This window comes from Coffea arabica, chromosome 11c (assembly GCF_036785885.1).
Source record: "Coffea arabica cultivar ET-39 chromosome 11c, Coffea Arabica ET-39 HiFi, whole genome shotgun sequence".
NCBI classification, from domain to species: domain Eukaryota; kingdom Viridiplantae; phylum Streptophyta; class Magnoliopsida; order Gentianales; family Rubiaceae; genus Coffea; species Coffea arabica.
In genome coordinates, this window is record NC_092330.1 from 13,511,623 (window position 1) to 13,532,171 (window position 20,549).

Consider the following 20,549-nt stretch of genomic DNA (forward strand, 5'->3'; position numbering starts at 1 on the left):
GAGCAGATTGATCTTCCTCTTCAATTTCACCATCGGAATTGCATTCATTCCATGTGAATTGAAATTTGTTTATTCTTGGTTTTCTTCCTTCTTTCTTCTTCATCACTGGACAGTCACTTGCATAGTGTCCAGGTTGGCCGCATTCAAAGCACTGATCAGTTTGCTTTTTGTTGAACTCTAGCTTCCCTTTGTTTCTCGAGTTGTTGAACTGATTTGGGAATGAATTGCTTGGTCCACCATTTCTGAATCTCCTCTTGTTGAGTATTCTTTTGAAACTTTTTGTGATGAGAGCGATATCATTGTCATCACCTTCCACATGTTCTTCATCTAGGGAGGCAGAATCATCTTCATCTTGTGAGGCTTTTAGAGCAATATTCTTTCGTACTTTTGCATCCTCTTCCTCTTGCACCTTAGTCTTAAGTTTCAGCTCATAAGAGATAAGAGAATTAATAAGAGATTCAATAGGTATAGTATTCAAATATCTAGCCTCCTCAATAGCAGTCACTTTATTTTCCCAATCATTGGACAAGGCATTCAGGATTTTTCTATTTTTCTCACCAAGAGAATATTCTTTTTCCAGCGCCTCTAAATCTTTAATGAGATCATTGAATCTACAATACATTTGATCAACATTTTCATGAGGTTCCATCTTGAAAGATTCATACTTTGTAACTAGAATGGACTTCTTTTGTTCTCTAACATTCTCACTACCTTCATGAATTTCTTTCAGTTTGTCCCAAATTTCTTTAGCTGACTTGCAACCCTTGACTCTAATAGATTCATTTGAGTCTAATGCACAATATAACACATTCATGGCTTTTGCATTTAAGGTGAGATGAACTCTATCCACAGCAGTCAGTTCACTTCTTGTTTTCGGTCTAGATGCATGAGTATTTTCATCTATAAGAGAGGCATCATATGGACCTTCACTAATAATAAACCACAATTCGATATCAATAGATTGCAAAAAGATAATCATTCTTTCTTTCCAACTCATATAATTTGACCCATTAAACACAGGTGGTCTAATAACAGAATGTCCTTCAAAAAAACATAGCATTATTGGTTGTCATCTTTACTCCAAAGCCGATTGAGCTTAATCTCTAGGAGACCAAGCTCTGATACCAATTGTAAGGCCCAAAACAACCAATGCAAAGATCATAAACGAAACAATAAGTAAATAAAAAGGAAAGGATTGCAAACCAATTAACTACCCAACTCCTCTTGAGCTTGTAGATTAATTGAAACAAGCTACTTCAAGTTGATGAATTACAATCACTCTTGTGTACAAAGGAAGGTTCACCTCCTCCTTGCCCCAAGCAGCACTCGGTCAAGCCAGGACATTTTACTATCTCTCAGGACAACCCTCACAGAGCTACACTCATGAAAGATTCACTCACAAATGAAAAGCTTACAATGAACCTCACACCACTAAGACTACAAATATTCTTTTTGGAGTATTTTTTCACTAAAATCTCTCTAGATCTTTTGTATCTTCAGTGTGCCAAAGTTGTTTGAAGTATCTGACCAACCACTATTTATATAGGACCAAGAAAGAGCCTCATTAAAGCTTCCAACGGATAGAAAGTAGCTGAACAGTCAACTAGCCGTTGGTAGTGTCGGACGTCCGATAGCACTGTTTTATGCGTCCGACAGCAGGCAGTGAGTTTGAGAAATTTTCTTCAATTCTTTCGGACATCCGATAGGCTGGTTTTCTGCGTCCGAAGATACTCAATGGTTGTCGGACGTCCGATGCAGTCTTTTTGAGCGTCCGACAGCTTCAGCTTCAGCATACTTTGTCTTCTTCCAATTGCACTTGTTCATGGAATCAAATAATTTCATAACTGAAAATATATCTTGAAGAAATATTAGTATCATCCATTTGTTTTGTAAACATCAAAAGATAGGGATCAAGATCAACAAAAACAAATTTAGGATAAATAACAAATGTTACATTCTTTTTTTTTATTTTTTACCTTGCAAAAATTCATTTTATTTTATTTCAAAAAATTGAAAAGATAAAAAAGATTGGAATTTTTGTAAAAATTTTCTTTTTCTGAATTTAATGCAAAAATGTTTTAAAAAAGAAAATTGATGAACCTAATTTACTAAAATAAATAAAATAAAGACTAGCCAACATCTTGGCGAACTTAGTCAACTAAAATGAAATAACAAAAAACAAGAATAAATAATAAAAAATAAAGCTAAAATTGAATTAAATAAAATTGAAATTTTGGTGTCTACAAATGTCATATAGCCATTTGGGCTAGTGGCCACCACCTAGCTTGGTGGGGTCAACTCTTGCCTCCCACCAAAATGCCATATTTAAGTGGTTTGCTTCAAAAAAATCCAAACGAGTGTGTTGTGCACCCGTTTGATCCGGTGGTGGTTCAATCCCCTCTCGGTTATCTCTTGGCCTCCTTAGATCCGCGAAACCTTGCCTCCCACCAAAATGCCACATTTAAGTGGTTTGCTTCAAAAAAATCCAGGCGGGTGTGTTGTGCACCCGTTTGGTCCGGTGGTGGTTCAGTCCCCTCTGAGTTATCCCTGGGCCTCTTTAGGTCCGCCCCCTCCCTCTTAGTATAGAATAGATTAGGTTATACAACTGTTGTCGTCTCCGAAAAAAAAAAGAGTATTATATGGATCTCTAGATTTTTGCATCTTCATATGTAGGATTACTTTTTTCTTCCCTTTTTTGGTTCTAAATTCCCGTAATGATGCAATGATATTTATATGAAGTCAAATGTTTGATAAAACACCAAAACTATTAATTTGTATGTGCTAGGTAAAATTGGAAAGCAAGAAAGTTTACATGGATCCAAAAATTGGAATTTTGTATTGGTCTTATTGAGTTTGTTGATTCCATAGAATATCTCCATTTCTCTATGAGAGAGAGTATGAACTAGTTTATTATTGACTCCACTATGTTTCTATGCAACATGGCTGATGCTCAACGATTTCCGGTAGACATGATGAAACCAAAAAATCGAACCTAGGCCGACCAAAGCCTTATAGTGGCATTTTAAATAAAGAATATATTTCTAGGTTTTCTTCTCATTTCGTTTTCTAATTTAATTTCTCAACTAACAGAAGATTTTCTTTGTTATTTGTACGTTTGTCCCTCAGGAAAGTATTTTTGTGTCACAGTTTTTTTGTTTATTTGATTTTTTTTTATTATTTAACACATATGAACTAAGGATGAAAGGGAGGTGCGAGACATTTGTGTTTGGTGGCTGACGTGTCACCATTTGATTGGAGGAAATGTGGTTGTTCACCTGATCATGAGGAGAGCACGTGGTTGTGGCTGTGTTAATGCCGAAGAAATACTGCTGCATAAATTCGCCAGCGAAAAAATTGTAGCTACTAATTAGGAAGCTCAAGCTTGGTCAATTACCGCTTTGTATTGGTGTTATCGCCCGGACAAAATGCTTTCTTTGGCAGTCCCAGAGGTCCCCCTCAATTCATGGCTTTTGTTTGTACAGGAAATAGACTATGATCTCAATTAGAGGTCCACATTATTTTTCTTCTGAGAAAGTTGGCGAAGGGACTTGGTGGACGGTGGGCTCAAGACAGAAAGGGGGCTAGTAATATTTCTTCTTCATCTCCCCTTCCCTCTCTCCTCCATTAAGTAATCATGGTTAATTCTTTCTATTTATCTGCCATTTTCTTTGCTAATCTTTCCGTGGCTAAAAGCAACAAATCACTTTCTCCCCTTTCTTTGTGCCCTTTGTACGGCCTTGATACACTTGTTTCTAAGTATTAGAAAACTATTTCTTCTATGCTTCCTCTCTCTCTCTCTCTCTCTCTCTCTCTCTCTCTCTCTCTCTCTAAAGGATTTAGCTGAACTTTTTCAATATTTTTTTTATTAGATTAATTTGGATGTGGAGAGATGCTTGAATTTTCTTATCCATTTTTAGGTGGAAGAAGATGATGAAGATTAAAAAGAAAGCAATGGTAATTTTAATGGAGGTTTCAACATTCTTCTATGGTTCGAGATGTTTTAATGAAAACATTAGTCTCAAAAGTAATTATTTTACCCACAAATCCTTTTGGTTCCCTGGGTTTTTAAGAATTAGAAATAAAGCATTTTGCATGTTTGTTCATGTAATCTCTATTTCTTAGCTCCCAAAAGTTTCTTTCTTTTGTCTTTTATATCTTGTGTTTTAGTTTTTTGTTTTTCTTAACATCTAGTGAAGTGGAAAAATGGAACAAGGGTTTTTTTATACGTTTGTCTGTGTGGTAAAAAAGCAAAAAAATTATATGAATGGTGAATTGTTGGATTGGTTGATGCAGAATCTGATGAATGGGAAGAGGTGCTCTGGAGTTATTTCTCCTCAAATTGTTTATGAGAAAATTTGATAGAAAGACCTCAAAGCCATCTCTCCTATATCCTTTGGGTAAAAAAAAATCTCTCCATTCTTCTTTTTGTGCAAAAACCTATTGTTTTCCTCTTTGCTGGTGAGTTAAAATATTGGGAGTTACAAAACTAGAGGACTTTCCTTAAATTTCTGTGTCTGCAATGGAGGGGTTTGGCTCAATGCTAAGAAGACTAATCAAGCTCAATCCCCTCCTACTCGATACTTTTGTCTGAAAAGTCCCTTCTATTATTATCTTTCTTTCTTTCTTTCTCTTTGAGAACTGCTAGCTTCTCCACTCTTGTTCTATGCATACTTTTTTCTCTTGATTAAATTTTGTTTTATTCTTTAATAAGTTCCATATGTTGAGGGATAGGGATTTGATATCAAGTATGAATGATTTGAAATTCTTTGCTCAAGTAAACACTTTTAGGGTCTCTATTTTTCTATTTTTTTTTCTTTCTTTCTACCAGAAGTCAACTGTAATTTTCTAGTATCTTTACTCCTATTTCATAGGTGTTCAAGAAATGGACTATGGAGAGAAATGTCTGCCTCTTGTTGAAGTATTCCCTAAAATTCTAGTGAAGTCATGATTAAGAAGTTGTTAGGTCTTTGTAAGCAGCTCCGCTGAATAATGATCCTGACTTGAGATCCAATATTCTATACTTTTCATTGTTTTGCATTGGAACTTGTGATTATTTCCTTAGATGAAATGGTTTAATTTCTTTTTTTTACATGTTCTTAGAAAGTTTTGTTTTCCAGTTGATATTGTTAACAACTCTTTATAGGTAAGAAATTCAAAGTAAGAGGGTATAGAATGACTATTTTTATTAAACTGTTTTAGTTAGTTGGTAATGATTTTGCCATTTTTTTGCAGCCAGCTATTACACTTATTAGACAACTTTTTATAGCTCAAGTGAGTGGAATTCCATCTTGGGGCTTTTTTTTTGGATTTGGATCAATATTTTTTGATTAATGGCTAGAATGTCATGTTTGCTTTGCTAGGCATGCTATCTACATAACTTATTCAATGTTTGGCTTAAAATCTTGGCGGTTAATAGTTGAAGTAGTTAAATTTGAAACCATGTAAGGTCTATGAATCATTATATGAAACATTGAATTCTTGAAAGGACTGTGAAGTTAAAAGAGTCTTACTCAAAAAGGAAAGGAAAACTTGTGACATTAATCTCTATATCATCTTGCTTCATGTAGATACAAACTTTTATTTTAAAGCCAAAAAAGCAAAGAAAACATAGTGGGGTTGTATATTTCATTAGCAACTTCTAATAATGTCAAAGAATATGGAGATTAAGTTCAATAATTTTCTCTGAATCATTCTCATGTTATTACCATGTGGTTGTTTTAATTCTGTTCATCTAGTCGACGCTTGTTTACTCTACATTGTTGTTAGATATAGGAAGAAAGAAATAAAGAGATTAGTTTTCTTCATTGAGCCTTCAAGGTATGTGTAGGAACTATTGTTTCAATGTTTTTGTGCTCTCTTTTCTTCTTTTTTTTTTTTCAAATTTATTTTAGCATTTTATTCTTTGTACAACTCTTGATGGATTTTGGGTAAGTCATTGGAGGCTATTTATGGATGTTAGGGTAAAAAGTGGATAAAGAATCTAAACTGACACCTTACCTTATCGTGAGCAAATTAGTCAAGGTATGTGGTGATGGAAATATCACAATTAGCCTCGCGCTATTGTCTTTGAGCTACTAGAAGATGATCAACATGATTCTTTACAAACTAAAATTGAAGGATATTGCAGTCTGTATGCCAAGTCAAACCCTTTACAAGGCCCTCCAGCTTGCTTTGGATTTGGAGCGCAAGTCAAGGTTTTCTTTTGAATTGATGTAGTTTAGAATTTAACTTAAACAGGTACTTATTACCTTATGCATCTTATGCTATCCTCGGTTACTTGTTACTTTTTCTAAAGAAACTTAACTCATACAAATTCCCCAATTTATTTGATCAAGAAAAATTTTAATTTTGTTTTTAATTGGACCTATAATACAAATTCCCCAATTTAATCGGGATCTAAGAATTGTTATATTTTAGCCCTATTTTCTATTTCAAAAAGGCATATTTGTGGAAGCCTATATTTGTGGAAGCCTTGTGGAATTGTATTAGTAAGTTATGCATTAAAAGCTTTTGGTTGATCTTGACTTTACTGATTGGTCCAAGATTGCATGTAATGATGTATGCTTTTTCTTGATGAAGATGATGTAATCCATGGGAACTTTAGCTTGCTATTTCATTAACTGTTTAAATAGTTAATATCAAGTTGGTCGGTGGTTTACATCTTTTCTTGGTTTTAGGTATTCCTATTAATCTGATTTTTTTCTTGAATTTCAAGTCTTCCCTATCCCCTCATTGCTTTCTATTGAATGATGGAAACTACATGGATGACTTGATTGTGCTTGTTTTCAAATAATGTCTAGGTATTATTATCATTCTTCATGAATAGCAAGTCTTACCTAAATTCAACCCTCTTTTGGTTGAGGACTACGTGTGTTGAACCCTCTTATTATCAGTTGCTTTCATTCCTCAAATTTCTAAATCCCTTTGCATTTCTTTCACTCATCGTGTTTTAAATAATCACTTGTTGATACTAATCATATGGTACTTACTGACTGAATTTGCTTTTAAAATTTTAAGATGAAGAGTGAGAAAGCTGATGAACTGCTTGAGTTGGTTGGCTACTACATGGCCTTTCTCATGAATTCTTATCAAGAAGCAAGGTATGGTTTTCCAACCATGAATAGCATGGATATGAACCATTTTGCTATTTGCTACTCCCTCGGTCTCAATGAAAATGTAATACTTTCCTTTTTTTGCTGTTCCAAAATGTTTGACATTTCTAACTACTTTATACTCTGAAATTTTCCTTATACCCTTTATTAATGATGCATAAAAACAAATATGATGGGATTGTTTTCTACTTTTTACTTTGACTAGTACATGATTAAGGGTAAAAGTAAAACAAAAGAAAAAACTTTTTTGTGGAGTGTACTATGCATAAAAAACACATATTCTCAAACATGACTAAATATATGGGACGGAGGGAGAATCATTTATCTTTCCCTGGTATAGTGGTCAATAATTGTGAGATTGATTGGCCTCTTCACTTAATCAATAATTCCTTTTTCGTATTTGCTTCCCATTGGAGTGTTAGTTCTTTCATTTTTGTTTCTCAAATCTCAAGTTTTTGGCTTCAAAACTTATCACAAATTTCGTTCCTATTTTTACATGGTGTCATCCTTAATTTTGGCGAATGAGAAGGTTTGGTTTCAACATACAAGAGCTTAATTTACAGTTGATTTTGGCACATACAAGGCCATGACAATAGAGAACGTTATCACCATTACATGCATATATCAAGCACAGCCACCTGCAAATTGCATATTATAGTGGAGAAAGTAGTATTTATTTGTTTCCTGATCGATCAATTCTAATTCAATTTATACTGTAGTATAATATTCCTTTTAGTTCAATCAGAGCAGTTCTTTATTACTCTGTCCAAATTATATACTTAATGATACATAAAGTTCATATGGCTTAAACATAAAATTACATTACCTCTTATGCCGTATAAAAACATGGAGCAAGAGATTATTTGAATAAGCACTGTAAAGAGGAGAACAAATAAACTCCTAAACAATACTCAACATTGGGAAGAGATTGAGAAATACAATCTTGAACCATACTTTGTAAACACATAGTATCCAATTATGCATACAACTCGCAATAATTCGTAGAAGTTTTTTAACTATATTCTTTATTAATATAATTGGACTTGACTCAAAATACTTGGCTAATGTGGTATACTTATTTAAATCATTACTCCTAATTATCAATTTATCTATTTTATTTTAAAAAAATACACCTACAATGGGCTCTATGCTATGCATTCTACCTCTATAACATCACACCGCACATTTGGTGATCCCCTCCTAGTACTTTCCCAAAGCATAGGAGCTTCTGGATGCAAGTTGACGATATGCAGTCTTGCAAAATAGAGACAGTGGAAACTGGAAAGTAGTGCGGCAGTAATGGTTGACCACTAAGAAAGCTTTCCAAGAATTTCGTACAACTCTGCAGCAAAAGTAGATAGTCCACACTTTTAATTGTTGCCGCATCCTTATTTCATACCAAAGCGGACTTGAACTACAACAAAAATACAATTCACAGAAAAGAGAAAATCGAGCTTCATCCCAAAACGACCAAATGCTTAAAGAGCCGGTGTCTAAAGGGGACCCAACAAAAAAAGGTGAAAACAAGCTATTCCGCGAACTACTTTCCCCGAATTGTTATCCTAAGAGCATCATGCATGATATCTTATAGAAACCGGTAACCTACAGCAAGAATATAATCTAACAGAGAACTGCAAACTCTAGATCTAATTCGGAATAATCATATTATTGAGGAAAAGATAACATCAACTTTCTGTAATGCAACGGATGAAATTCTATTTAACCATTTACTGATACAATATCATTACACATGTTATCTCGATAAAAATTTGTGGCGGATACAAGTACTACTACATCAATTATCCTGGAACTCCAACTACACCAATTTCATTCCCATCCTGTTTGTAGGTTAAAGGCCTCAGGCTCATTCCCTGCAGAAAAGAAAAAGTACATAGATTTAAGAAAGTGATATCACCAATATACGTTGAGTACAACTTTTGTAAAAGGTTGATACTTGCACCCGGGCATACTAGTCATTGGCTAATAACTGTATAATGCCAAATGATAGACGTGATGAAGTTAGACAGACACACGGCGAAGCCTTGCATACAAATCATTTTGTTTTTCCTTAAATAAGAATATTTTTGCACCTAGAAAAGCATAGCAGACATCCAGATGCAAAGGATCTTATGCTTCTAAACAACCGTAGAACACCCAGTTTGGCAAACCACCAAGGAGAGAAATTTCTAACAGACAATAACAGAAAAACTAATCAAAACTCAAAAGATGCTAAGAGCAGTTACGAGTCAAAGATTGAAGGGGCGTGCAGCTGCATAACTGCAAACCAAACCTAAACGGCAACAAGAGACAAAGTAACTTTAAAAAGAGATTAAGAACTTTCATTGCAAAGAATCAGTGACGAAAAGTACACAATTAACTGCAAGAACAAGAAGTGAAAGAACCCAATTTAAACCAACTTTATTTCTTAGTACCTTATGATCAGTCCTGTTCAGTGGACTGCTTTGTTCATTTTGATGTTTTAAAGTTGGAGTCTTTCTGATGGTATTTCACCACTACTATGTATCTCACACTTTGGAACAAGATGAAGAATGACAACAGTTGGAAAATGAGATTTTTGGAGCACTTTGTTCAATATCTTGATTAACCTCTATCAAAGCAGTATGAAGTTTAGCAGATGCTGTGGTTCACCTTGTGGATATTGCACAAATTCCCTATACTCTCTAACTCCTTTTATTGCCATGTTATGCACCTTCTCACAATCAAAAATGCAAAAAATAATAACAGACACACAAGTAAGAAGAGGCTCCTTTGAAAATGAAATGCATAACCTTACAGAAAAGTTACAGTAAGAAGTTGTCAAGATAAGCATTCATCCATGATTATATGGCAAGAATGAAACCTAAGAGGCTCTTTGAAATTGGATAGAGACAGACATAGGCATTAAAGAAGTGATAGAAGATAATGGATTTAAAGGGAGTGATATAATATGGAAATACCACACTTGACTAGGGAAAGGATATCTCCAAATGCTCAGACACCGGCCCCATCTGGCAAATGAGTTTTTTCAGCTTCTAAGAAAAGAAAATTGAATAGTGAGCTAAAATTGATTATTGTTCCTATACAGTTCGAACTATCTATGGTGTTTTAGGCATAAAAATTTGGATATTTATAGACGACGAATAATAAATAAACTTCTTTTCTTTTCCTTCTATCTAGTCTAGAAAGCTAATCCTCTTCATTCTTTTTTCTCAAAACTAGTTTTAATTCTCTAAGATAGAATAAAAAGAAATTGTATTGAGATGTAATCCATATGGAGCTTGTGACGTATCTATTTGTATTAGGGGTCCTAGCTATGTAACTGCTCAAGATATCATCTTTCCGCCTTATGTAGAAATCGTTGATAATACACAACATATAGCTAGATTGATGGAACCAATCAAGCCCTATAGAAATATTTTAAATTTAAAACGGATCAGTCGACCCGGTCTACAAATTCATTCCAACTCTCAACGAATTCCTCGAATTTTAGGTGGAATGGGGATTTATTTGCCTAATTCTTCATGAAAGAGGAGGCAATGAATGTTGATGAACAGTAAGTGAAAGGCATGAAAACCAGAGCTGAGTTGCATGGTAGAGGAGTTGCAGCGAACAAGAGCAACTCACCTTGGGTTGAAGAAAACTCATCTTTGATTTTTATTGGCTTTCCACAACCAAAAAATTTTTTCCAGGACTTCTCATGCCAACTCTCATTTCCTGTAAAAATCCCCACATAATGTAACAAGAATCTCAATTCACAACTGCAGTCACCATGCTATCCCACAGATTTTCATGTGTGTTGTTTCCATTGAAGTAACAAAAACTTGCTGTAGATGCTTTAACAGTTACCCAACCCCAAGGACATCAGACAACTCTTTGGAAGGAGTGTATACATAATGTTTGATCTAGCCTCTTTGTCAATTCATGTTGTATGAAACTTATCCACATTAAATCTTCACAAATGTCCAATTCCAGAAGTTATACCAGCAAAATGGACTTCACTACTTGGTAAATGTGCATGTTCTGAGAAAGAATAGATTCTTCAAGAACTGAACTATAAATTCTAGGAGATCTTTCAACACCCTTTAACCCTTAAATTGCCCAGAAACAAGTTAAAATCAAAATAATCAAACCTTATGCCAGACAAACTTATTTTCATCTTCTGCAGTCATTTCTATAATTTTGTCAAAAAATAGGTGCAACTACCATTTGAAGAGTACCAATACAATGGCTACACAGATTCAAATGTAAGGCATTAATGTCATCTGTATAATACATGATAGATTGGAAGAGAACTCCAAATAGTTGAACTACAAAGCAGGGCTTATCATGATTTTCCTCCGGAGTACCTTTCAGCTACGTCCAAAGAATTTCAATTGCTCTTATGAATATCTATCTTAATAGCGGTAGCTTCCTCTCACTATAGGGTTCCAGTTCTCCATGACAACTCTTTTTAATATGCATCTCTAGTCGATCATATATATAGCCTATGCTTACTATACCATTACTCTGCTGCCTCCTTTCACTAGTAGCCATGATTACTTAGTCATGAAACTAAGTGATAACTTTCAAATTGAGAAAAAGGAATCCTATCATATAAAAACGCTGAGTTGCTCTTATGAACAGTACTCATGGCGCCCACATGGTCCCCTATGGGCAGCATAAGTAGGTGACTAGTTTAAACAAAAGGGGCAACCCTGAGTAGTGCTTTTCTGGGAGAGATACTATTTAGCCAATCTTGTTGTAGGTATCTAACAACTTCAAATAAAAGGAGTATCCTATTTGCTCTATTTCAATTTGATGCAGAAAAGAGCAATATATAAGTATCTAGATTAATGAGGAGAATAAAATGATCTAGTAGAATAATTTTTACCAATATAGGAAATGCAAAGTATATAATATTTGATATTTATGACACAAAATGTGGATGAACTGCTTTCATAAGTAAGCAAAATACTACTGATGAAGCTGGACAACCTATAGGAAATGCTCAGAGATAATGATCTAGTTGAATAATTTTTACTATTTATGGAGAATACTTTTTACAAAATGATCTAGTAGAATAATTTTTACTATATAGGAAATGCTAAGAGATATAATATTTGATATTTACGACATAAAATGTGGATGAACTACTTTCATAAGAAAGCAAAATACTATTTATGGAGCTGGACACCGTATTTTTCACTGTAGATCAATAAATGACCATAATTGCCATACTGAAGAATATCCTAGGGAATGTGAACCAACAATTAGAACCACATCTAACCATTGCTGCAAAACCTTAAGAACAATCTCTAGCATACAATTACTAGGAGAAGGTTTATGTCATGCTTAATGCTTTTTCCGAAAGAACAAAAAAATATGAGACTATACGACAATTCAAACTGCCATTTAACCCCTGCACACTTGCGTCGACACAACCATACATGGGTGTGGAATTTGCAGCTGATGTGGTCCAAAATAATTGGTATGCTGACATTCTACTAAAAGACATAGCTGCATTCTTCTACATGGACATAGATGTAACAGTGGAGAAGATAATGATTCTACTGTGATGGAAAAGACGGTTCATGGCATGGGAAGAGAAAAGGTGAGAGGGGGGAGGGTCCACAAAAAGGGAGCCAAAAATCTTATTTCCTCTCGGCAAACTGGAGTTATGATGGCAGCAGTTGATTAGCAGTGGACCACTGAGGAGACGAGGAGGAGCAGAGGGAGGCAGACATGTTTATGTTGCTGACTGTCATGTACCTTTATAAACATTTTCCTGGGAATCATCAAAAGTTTGAAGGTTTTGTAAACCCACAGTTCTTTTCCTTCTAACCTCTTTTTCAAGTACAGACATGTTTAAATAAAGCCATCTCCACATTGAACCCACTTACTGCAGAAGACCAAATTATTTATGGCATAGAATCATCTGTAACTTAGTTAAGACCCACCTGACAAAAGGTTATACACACACATGTGTGTGTGTGAGAGAGAGAGAGAGAGGCTGGATTTGCATCTGAACTTTGATAAGTTGTTGCCAAGGTATGAAAGTATTTTAGCTGAATTTGTGTTTCTTGAATTCATTGTTGGAGCTATAGAATATGTGCCTTAACCCATACCAAATCAGACACTTAAAATTCAAATCTACACTTCTCAGACAAAAGAAAGACCCAACACGCACAGAAATGTCCAAGTAATATAACTCAATTCCCTATGAAACCTACCACCGATGTCTACTTCACCTTTAAGTTACATTGTCTCATAAATTGTCTGACCTAATTAGTCTACATTACCTCTTGGCCAGATGGGCCTCAAAATCCTACTTGCTGTACAAAAGCTTGCATTAAACTAGTATTATTGGCATGTTGAATATCGAAGAGATAATAACATGTTCTAATCTGATGTTAGTGCATCTTCTGAACGGTATGCTAATTTTTGTTGCAACAATAAAAAGGAGGTGAATCTAAACCAATACTTTTCTAGAAATTATAATTTTTCTTTCCACTTGTCTTCCTATTTTCCATATTCTTAAGCTTGCTGCCCTAATTTATTAGGCATTCTTTAGTCATTACGACCAAGAAAATTAAGTTAAACCAGCATACCTTTAGCTTGCTCGGTGTGCATCACTATCTCTAAATGAATTATCTGTACTACCATATCCAGGCATGCAGGCATCAGTTTCACAAAATAATTCTCATACAGGAAAAGCACGTGGTATAATAGACAAAATCAAGACAATTCCAAAATGGAGAACTCTGCTGATTTTTCTATACTTCCATGGGAAGGATCATAATGTGAACAGTCACAAATTTATCAAAAGATGTATACAATGACTTGGCAATCCAACATGCAATTTAAGATATATTTTGATGTCATCCCCATTAGATACAAGCATAAAAAGAGTATCAAATAATCGTAACTATAGACAGTTGCATCAAAATCTCCAAGAAACACTAACATGTACAGTAAGTACTAATATCCTTAGCTTTGTAAACAACAGTTCAGAGTCTATTTTGATTCTCTGGTTTTAGAAAAGAAAAACAAGAGACACACACATAAATGGATGAAAACTTGATGTAGCTGTATGAAACAAAGAAAACTATAATGCCAAACAAGTGCAAATCATCATGTTCAAGTGCAACATTCATCAAAAGTCCATAAGGATTAGAGATTTCGCGAAAATTGCCATAAGTACTTCTTGAACTATCTGCAATTGTTTAAGGTAGTCATTAAGTTTCATTTGAAACTATTTAGTCCTTCAAGTTTTACTGCATGAACCATTTTAAGGGCTACCAAAGGGAAGAGACGTATTTGATTCCCTTCAGTGTAATTATCCAAAACCAAATAGAATAAGAATTAGTACTCCACGCACTTCTGCTTTGTAACTCCAAATGCCATCATCATGAACACTGATAAACCCTGAACCCTGCCACCCTCAATCTAACTTTTCCCTTTTCCCAACCTTGCAGCTCCTCAGAGTACAACACCATCAAGCACAGCCATTGCAATCCCCACTTCTGCTAACTCCCCCCCCCCCACCCCCCAAAAAAAAACTTTCCACCACCATAATCTCCCCAGTCCTTCGCCATTCTGAAGATGACCAACAGAGAAACACATCCTAAGACGAAGAAGAATAATGTGATCTTGCAGGGCCCTCCATTCCATTTTTGCACAAAGTAGTTTTGGACTATCTATTTCAAGTATTAAAGACACAATAATTTACATAAAAGGCTAAAGCAGTTCTCCGCTCAAACTCTGCATGCAGCAAATTTCTTCACCCATGATGGCAATAACCGGATTCTGTGGCAACTTAAGAAAGCCATTTTGTACAGCTTTCCAAAAGTTTTTTAAGTGGCAATGACCAGATTTTCTGGTGAACTAGAAAATATCTAGAGCTTCCCTGATTATTTTCCAGGCAAGCTTTGCAATCCCTAAGCAAATTTTGGACACCAATTTTCAGATATCTAATGGAGTGACTGAGACTTGAGAATAGCACTGCTTTCTATGCAGTAAGAGCAAGGTTTGAGTTTATTGATTGGATATGCCTTCAATTCCAATTACCTGATCTAACAAAAGCTGCATCAAGGACTGGCATTTCTTGGTTTCCCACATGAGCACACACCAAATAGACAACTTTTGCCTAAGGTGCTGTTAGTTGCCATGAAATTTTGACTCATTTCGTTTGGGCAACTGACTCGTTTCATGAATAAACCTAATCATATAATATTAACGAGAAACTTCATCCTGAAGATCTTCTACCAGATTGGAAGGATAAGAAGCTGGACAAGATCAAAATTCGGTTAAACCCAATAAAAAATTTAAAGGCAAAGAGTGAAGACACAGGGAGATTCAGAGGAGAGAAAAAGAGTCCCACATAATCAGTTTAATTGTATTCTCTTATTACTTTTCATATGTTAGAATTTAGAGCTCACTTTGCAGAAGGAGAAAAAATAGAAGCTTGTAGCATCACCCTTGTTGCAACTCCAGCATGAGGTCAATTCTTAAATACTTGAGGTATCGTATGCAACAAAATTACGTGTAAGGCTCAAAACCTGCATATAATTGCTTTCGTTTTCTTCCTACATTCATGATCTAGCAGGCTACGATAAAAGGCAAAATAATACATCTTAGACACCACTCTACACCCGCTATAGTTTGGTATCTTCCGCTCATTGTGAAGATTGTTATGACAAGAAGTTTATCAGATGTTTAGATTTTATTTTTTAAAAAAATCCATTTAGGCCATCTTCAATATAAAATTTGAAAAACAGATTCTTGGATTAACTCTTTTTTTTGTTAGTTTTGCCATAACATATGTCTACATTAACCCTCCCCAAAACACTCAAACACACACCTAAGAACACCCAAAAAAAAAGTAAAAAAAGTTACCCAAAACACAAACACATCAGTTCCCCATTCCCCACCAAGCACCATCCAGCCCCACCACCACGCCATCTCCCCTCCCTCCCAGTGCCACCATCCCCCTCCTTCCCCCGACACCTCCAATTTCCCTTTTCTGTGCCCTAAACAATGGGGGAGAAGAGAGGGAAAGGCAGGAGAGGGGGATGAGGAGGAAAAAAGTGGCAGGGGAGAAGGGAGGAACGGAAGGGCAGATGGTAGGGGAAAAGGGAAGGCTAAAGAGGAGGGGGGGGGTGCTGAGGAAGGGGGAGGGAGAAGGGAGGAGAAAAAGGTAAGTGGTTGGGGAGAAGGTGGGTGGCGGAGGGGCAGCGAAGTAAGCATACAGCGATCTTCCAAAAGCACTCGAAAACACACTAAAAAACGCTCCTAAAACACCACATGAGATACTTCATTAAAACACCTATCTACTGTTCAAGTTCTATAAAAACACCCATCTAAACAGACCAGCACTCCAGTCATTCGTTAAGAATTAGATACTTTAATAGCATGAGCTAACAATATATCAGTTATTCCTTTTTCTTTTTAATACCCTCCTCCATGAACCCTAGCGATATATCCGTTAATCTCGTCCAACTATACATACATAGATAACAACATCATTGTACCAACAAGAACAACTATGTCAAAATGGGACATTCAACTTTGTAGCACATGTTTAACTCCAAAATTTTCAAGAAGAAAAAGCATGCATTAAAGTGGTGATCCTACCCATTTGTAAGCATATGCTAAAGATCTTTATAACAGGAAAAGAAATCAATTTCTCAACAGACAAAAAAAAGCCAGCGCATGGTAGTCATAAAAATTCATCAAACCAATAAGCATAATATAGATTCCAAATTAAAACACAAAAATAAAAAGCTTATTCAGGAATCTAATTTCTTTTGTATCCAATGATACAAGGCACACTTCATGGGTCCAAAATTTTATTCAAGTTAGATATATCTGACGAACAAGAGATTTGCAGTTTACTGAAATGCAAAATTTAACAACTAATGAACATTTTCCCGAAGCACATTAACGGCTCATTGTCAGAAAATCTTTCCATTTTATCCTCCAAAAACAAAATCAAACTTGCTGAACAATGAGTAGAAGGAAATTAAGATGTGAGCTACACCACCAGTACCCATAGTAAAACATCTTGAATGGGGGGAAGGACCTATAGTGCTCAATTTCTGACCAGAATAAAAATGCTCAGCAGTTCAATGAGCACAAAATTCAGTTTAGGCTAATCTCACCAAGCAAACATGAAAACCGAAAGCTTACCATTTGATAATGGAGCCAAAGAGAAAATGTTGCATGATAGGAACCTTCTGCAAAACTTCCACTTTATACATCTTTAAGAGCCCACTATTAACCTTCTTCCAATTTGGCACACCACTAATATCATCCAGCATTGGTGAATGCTCAGCAAATAATCCCTTTTTAACCTTCTTTATAAATACAATACATGAAAGGTACAAATATTCACTTGCGAAATTCTCTAATATATCCTCATTATGAATTGATTTCGGCTTCATATACTTGTGGTCAATCAACTGTGAAGACCCAAATATGAAAGGTAAAAAGTGATAGTCATCAAGCCCCCATACTCCATGGGATCCTGCAGGCTCGAGAGAATAAGTCAACTGCAACTTCCGCATCAACTCCAAGTACTTCACAAAAACCCGGGAAACTAGTGCTTGATAATCTTCTTCCTTAACTATTTGCAATCTCGCTAAGCAGTACAACCATGCTGCAAAGTTTGTTTCATGACCAGTACCTATCACGACAAAAAAGGAAGATGCAAAAAGTAATGAAAGCCATTTCAACCAAACGTACTTATGAATAACCCAAATAGAAGCATATGAACATAGGTAATGGCAAATTAAGGGGAAAAACTGCAATGCCAACAATCACAGCTGCTTGCAAAATCAACAAAATCCCAGTTTTATGTTATTTTCACTGCTTGGATTAAGGTAAGACATTTATCGTCCCTTGTCTTGTCATATGTTAGAAAGGATGCCCAATTGTGCCAAAGAACTAAACCAAGAATCAGGACTAAAGCATTCAAAATGTCTTAGCAAGCAGGTATGGCAAGTAGGTACAACGACATGAAACAAGAAAAACAAGTTTCACAGACAAATGTAGCATACTGGACTGCTTGGGCAATATCTACATGGTGCATACGGTTTCTAAACAGCAAATTGACCAACACCAAAAAGAAAAAAAAAATAAAAAGGAACAGCCTCTCTAGACAATGTACTTGGTCTACCTCTGACCAAACTTCGACACTTTGCTGCTTTGGGTCAGAGCTTAATTATAGGTAAATGCAGCAACAATTCACCATCTTCCGTCAACTTTTAATTTATCACCCTAGGCACAATAATAACCTTCGCAGGTACGTGGTCGGTCTAGGATATCAAGTGCAGTGCTACCTTCTCTGATGCTACCTTCTAGTGTTTGCTACATAACTATCCAACTCAGAGTTCTAGTATGTTTTGTACTTGCTGATTGTCGAACATTTTGCTCCTTGAAGAATAACTGTTTTATAGAAATTACCTTCAACCTAACAAGCCAATAGGTACTGTAAGGTAATGAGTGACAGACTATGGACTTGACCATCAAATAATCAACTTAACATCTACCATCATCCAATTCAAAAATGAATTTAGGAACATAAAATTCAAAAAGAATTTAATAAAAATATGTTAAAAAATTAAAAAAGAATTTCATGATAACATGAAGAATCTGTTAGTGCAACGGAAATTCAACCTTCCTAAGATTCAATAAGAGTAAAACTCCAACCATCGACTACAGTTGATAGCTTACCAATCATAAAAGTATTCTCCAACTCATCCTCTATTACCCATCCCACTACTGAAGTCATAATTCAATAGCTACAACTTCATGTATATTCTTTATACTCGCTTTCCTTAAAATAGCATGAAGTATATTTTTAGGAAATAAAACATCGCTTTTCCTATGTAAACTAAAAGACATTTGACAATATTTACGTCTATATAACAAATGAGTATGTTCCTCAAACTACAATCTACCATAAAACCATGCTGACACTTAGATCTATCATCTCATAGCGTAGTCGTTTCAACAGCATGAATCACTAATGAACTCATATAATTAAAGGCTCCAATATTTTGCAAAACTTTCAACATCCTATATGCAATTTATGGGTACTGGAACACTCTGATACCTTATGAGCACAAGTAACTTGAAAAAAGTAATGCCATGAATGGACAAAAGTGGTCATCCCTCCTCAACTGATTCATGTCACTCTATAAACAAGAAATCAGTCTTACTACCACAGATGCCAACTAGTACAGCATTCCATGCCTCTCCTTCTTTTCTTAATATTTGTCTTTTGGCGCCATGTTCAACTCAAGCCATTCAAATGATGTACTTATCAGTTACTCATCCATACCAACAAAACTCCAAATAATATTCAACAATTTCCAACCATTGTGCATTAGGCTACCGAAAAACAAAGAAAGAAAAAGAAGACCAAAGGGAAAAAAAAAAAAAAAGCAACCGTTGTACTCACTAGGGGGGAAAAAAGATAAACAAAAGTAAAACTACACCCAAATTAAAAAAAAAAAAAAGTTGAATCAGAATAATTACCGTAATCAATGCGGCTTGAATTGCCGAAGCTGTCGGTAAAATAGGGCACTAATTCAACAGCCGCGTCACGAAGATCGGGAGAAAGCAACAGCAGCATAAACGACTCAGCATCAGAGCTCATGCGATCGTGCCACGTCCGGTACGCCACGTTGCCGTAGCGAGCAGACTGGGGTGCCGGAGGAATTTCATCGACGAACGCGATTAGCTTCTCGATCACATCAACGATCGTGCAGACGGCGGGAGACACGTGGCAGGGATCAGAGAGCTTGTGAGATTTGATGGATTCGGAAAGGGAAACGACGAAGCCGAGGAAGTTGGCGAAAGTAGGAGAGGAGTGGAGCCGGACGATGTCGTTCTGGCTGGAGATTATCTTGACTGGGGTTTGGAAGCTGTAAGGTGGTTGAAGCGGGACCACTTTTTGGGACTGTGGCACCGGAGTTCGCATAATGGCTTCTTTGGTGTTGGTTGGATTCGTAGGAAGATTGACGGCCGGGAAGCGGATGGGGATATAGGTTAGGTTGGAGGAAGGCGGCGGTGGCGTAGGGTAGGCGGTGGGCCCGCCGCAGTTTATGCATGTAGTTGAAGGAGAGAAGTGGTGGTGAGCAAAGGCGGTCGGCGGTGGTTGAGGTGGCGCTTCTTTTTCGTCCATGGTGGAGGTGAAATGATATGAAAGGAGAAGATACTAGAGCAAATCGATCGTGAAAAGGGTGGTAATATATAAAGACCAACAAAAGAGCTGGATAAAGTCATAAAACGATAAAACTCTTTCTACCGTTTCTATCTAATTACACAGCTGCGTTTGGATTGAGTGTTTTTGCACTTATTTTTTAAAAACTGTTAATATGTATTTCAAAAATAACTTTAAAAATACCATATCCAAACAATATATCAAAAACAATTCCAAATATATTTCAATTA

The 20,549-nt window shown here is 35.8% G+C and overlaps 1 protein-coding gene and 1 long non-coding RNA gene across 5 annotated transcripts; one reads left to right on the plus strand and one right to left on the minus strand.

Moving 5' to 3' along the window:
* The first annotated feature begins 3,362 nt into the window (after positions 1-3,362).
* Positions 3,363-7,300, plus strand: LOC140016711 (uncharacterized). Its single transcript, XR_011822917.1, has 3 exons — positions 3,363-3,584; positions 3,918-3,954; positions 4,294-7,300. It is a non-coding gene; the product is annotated as an uncharacterized lncRNA (long non-coding RNA).
* A 1,459-nt stretch (positions 7,301-8,759) lies between these two features.
* On the minus strand, positions 8,760-20,349 carry LOC113716958 (uncharacterized). Of its 4 annotated transcripts, none has more exons than XR_003454260.2 (4): positions 19,632-20,349; positions 17,280-17,775; positions 10,737-10,826; positions 8,760-8,983 (listed from the first exon to the last, which is right to left on the minus strand). XR_003454260.2 is itself a non-coding variant. In XM_027241524.2 (3 exons), exons 1-3 carry the CDS (start codon positions 20,278-20,280, stop codon positions 8,977-8,979), a joined length of 1,152 nt encoding a protein of 383 aa, XP_027097325.1. In that variant the 5' UTR covers positions 20,281-20,347; the 3' UTR covers positions 8,760-8,976. The 4 variants fall into 4 exon arrangements, 2 of the variants coding, with proteins under 2 accessions (XP_027097325.1, XP_027097326.1); XR_011822909.1 differs by having other exon boundaries at positions 8,938-10,144; XM_027241524.2 differs by lacking the exon at positions 10,737-10,826 and having other exon boundaries at positions 19,632-20,347.
* Positions 20,350-20,549: the final 200 nt, after the last annotated feature.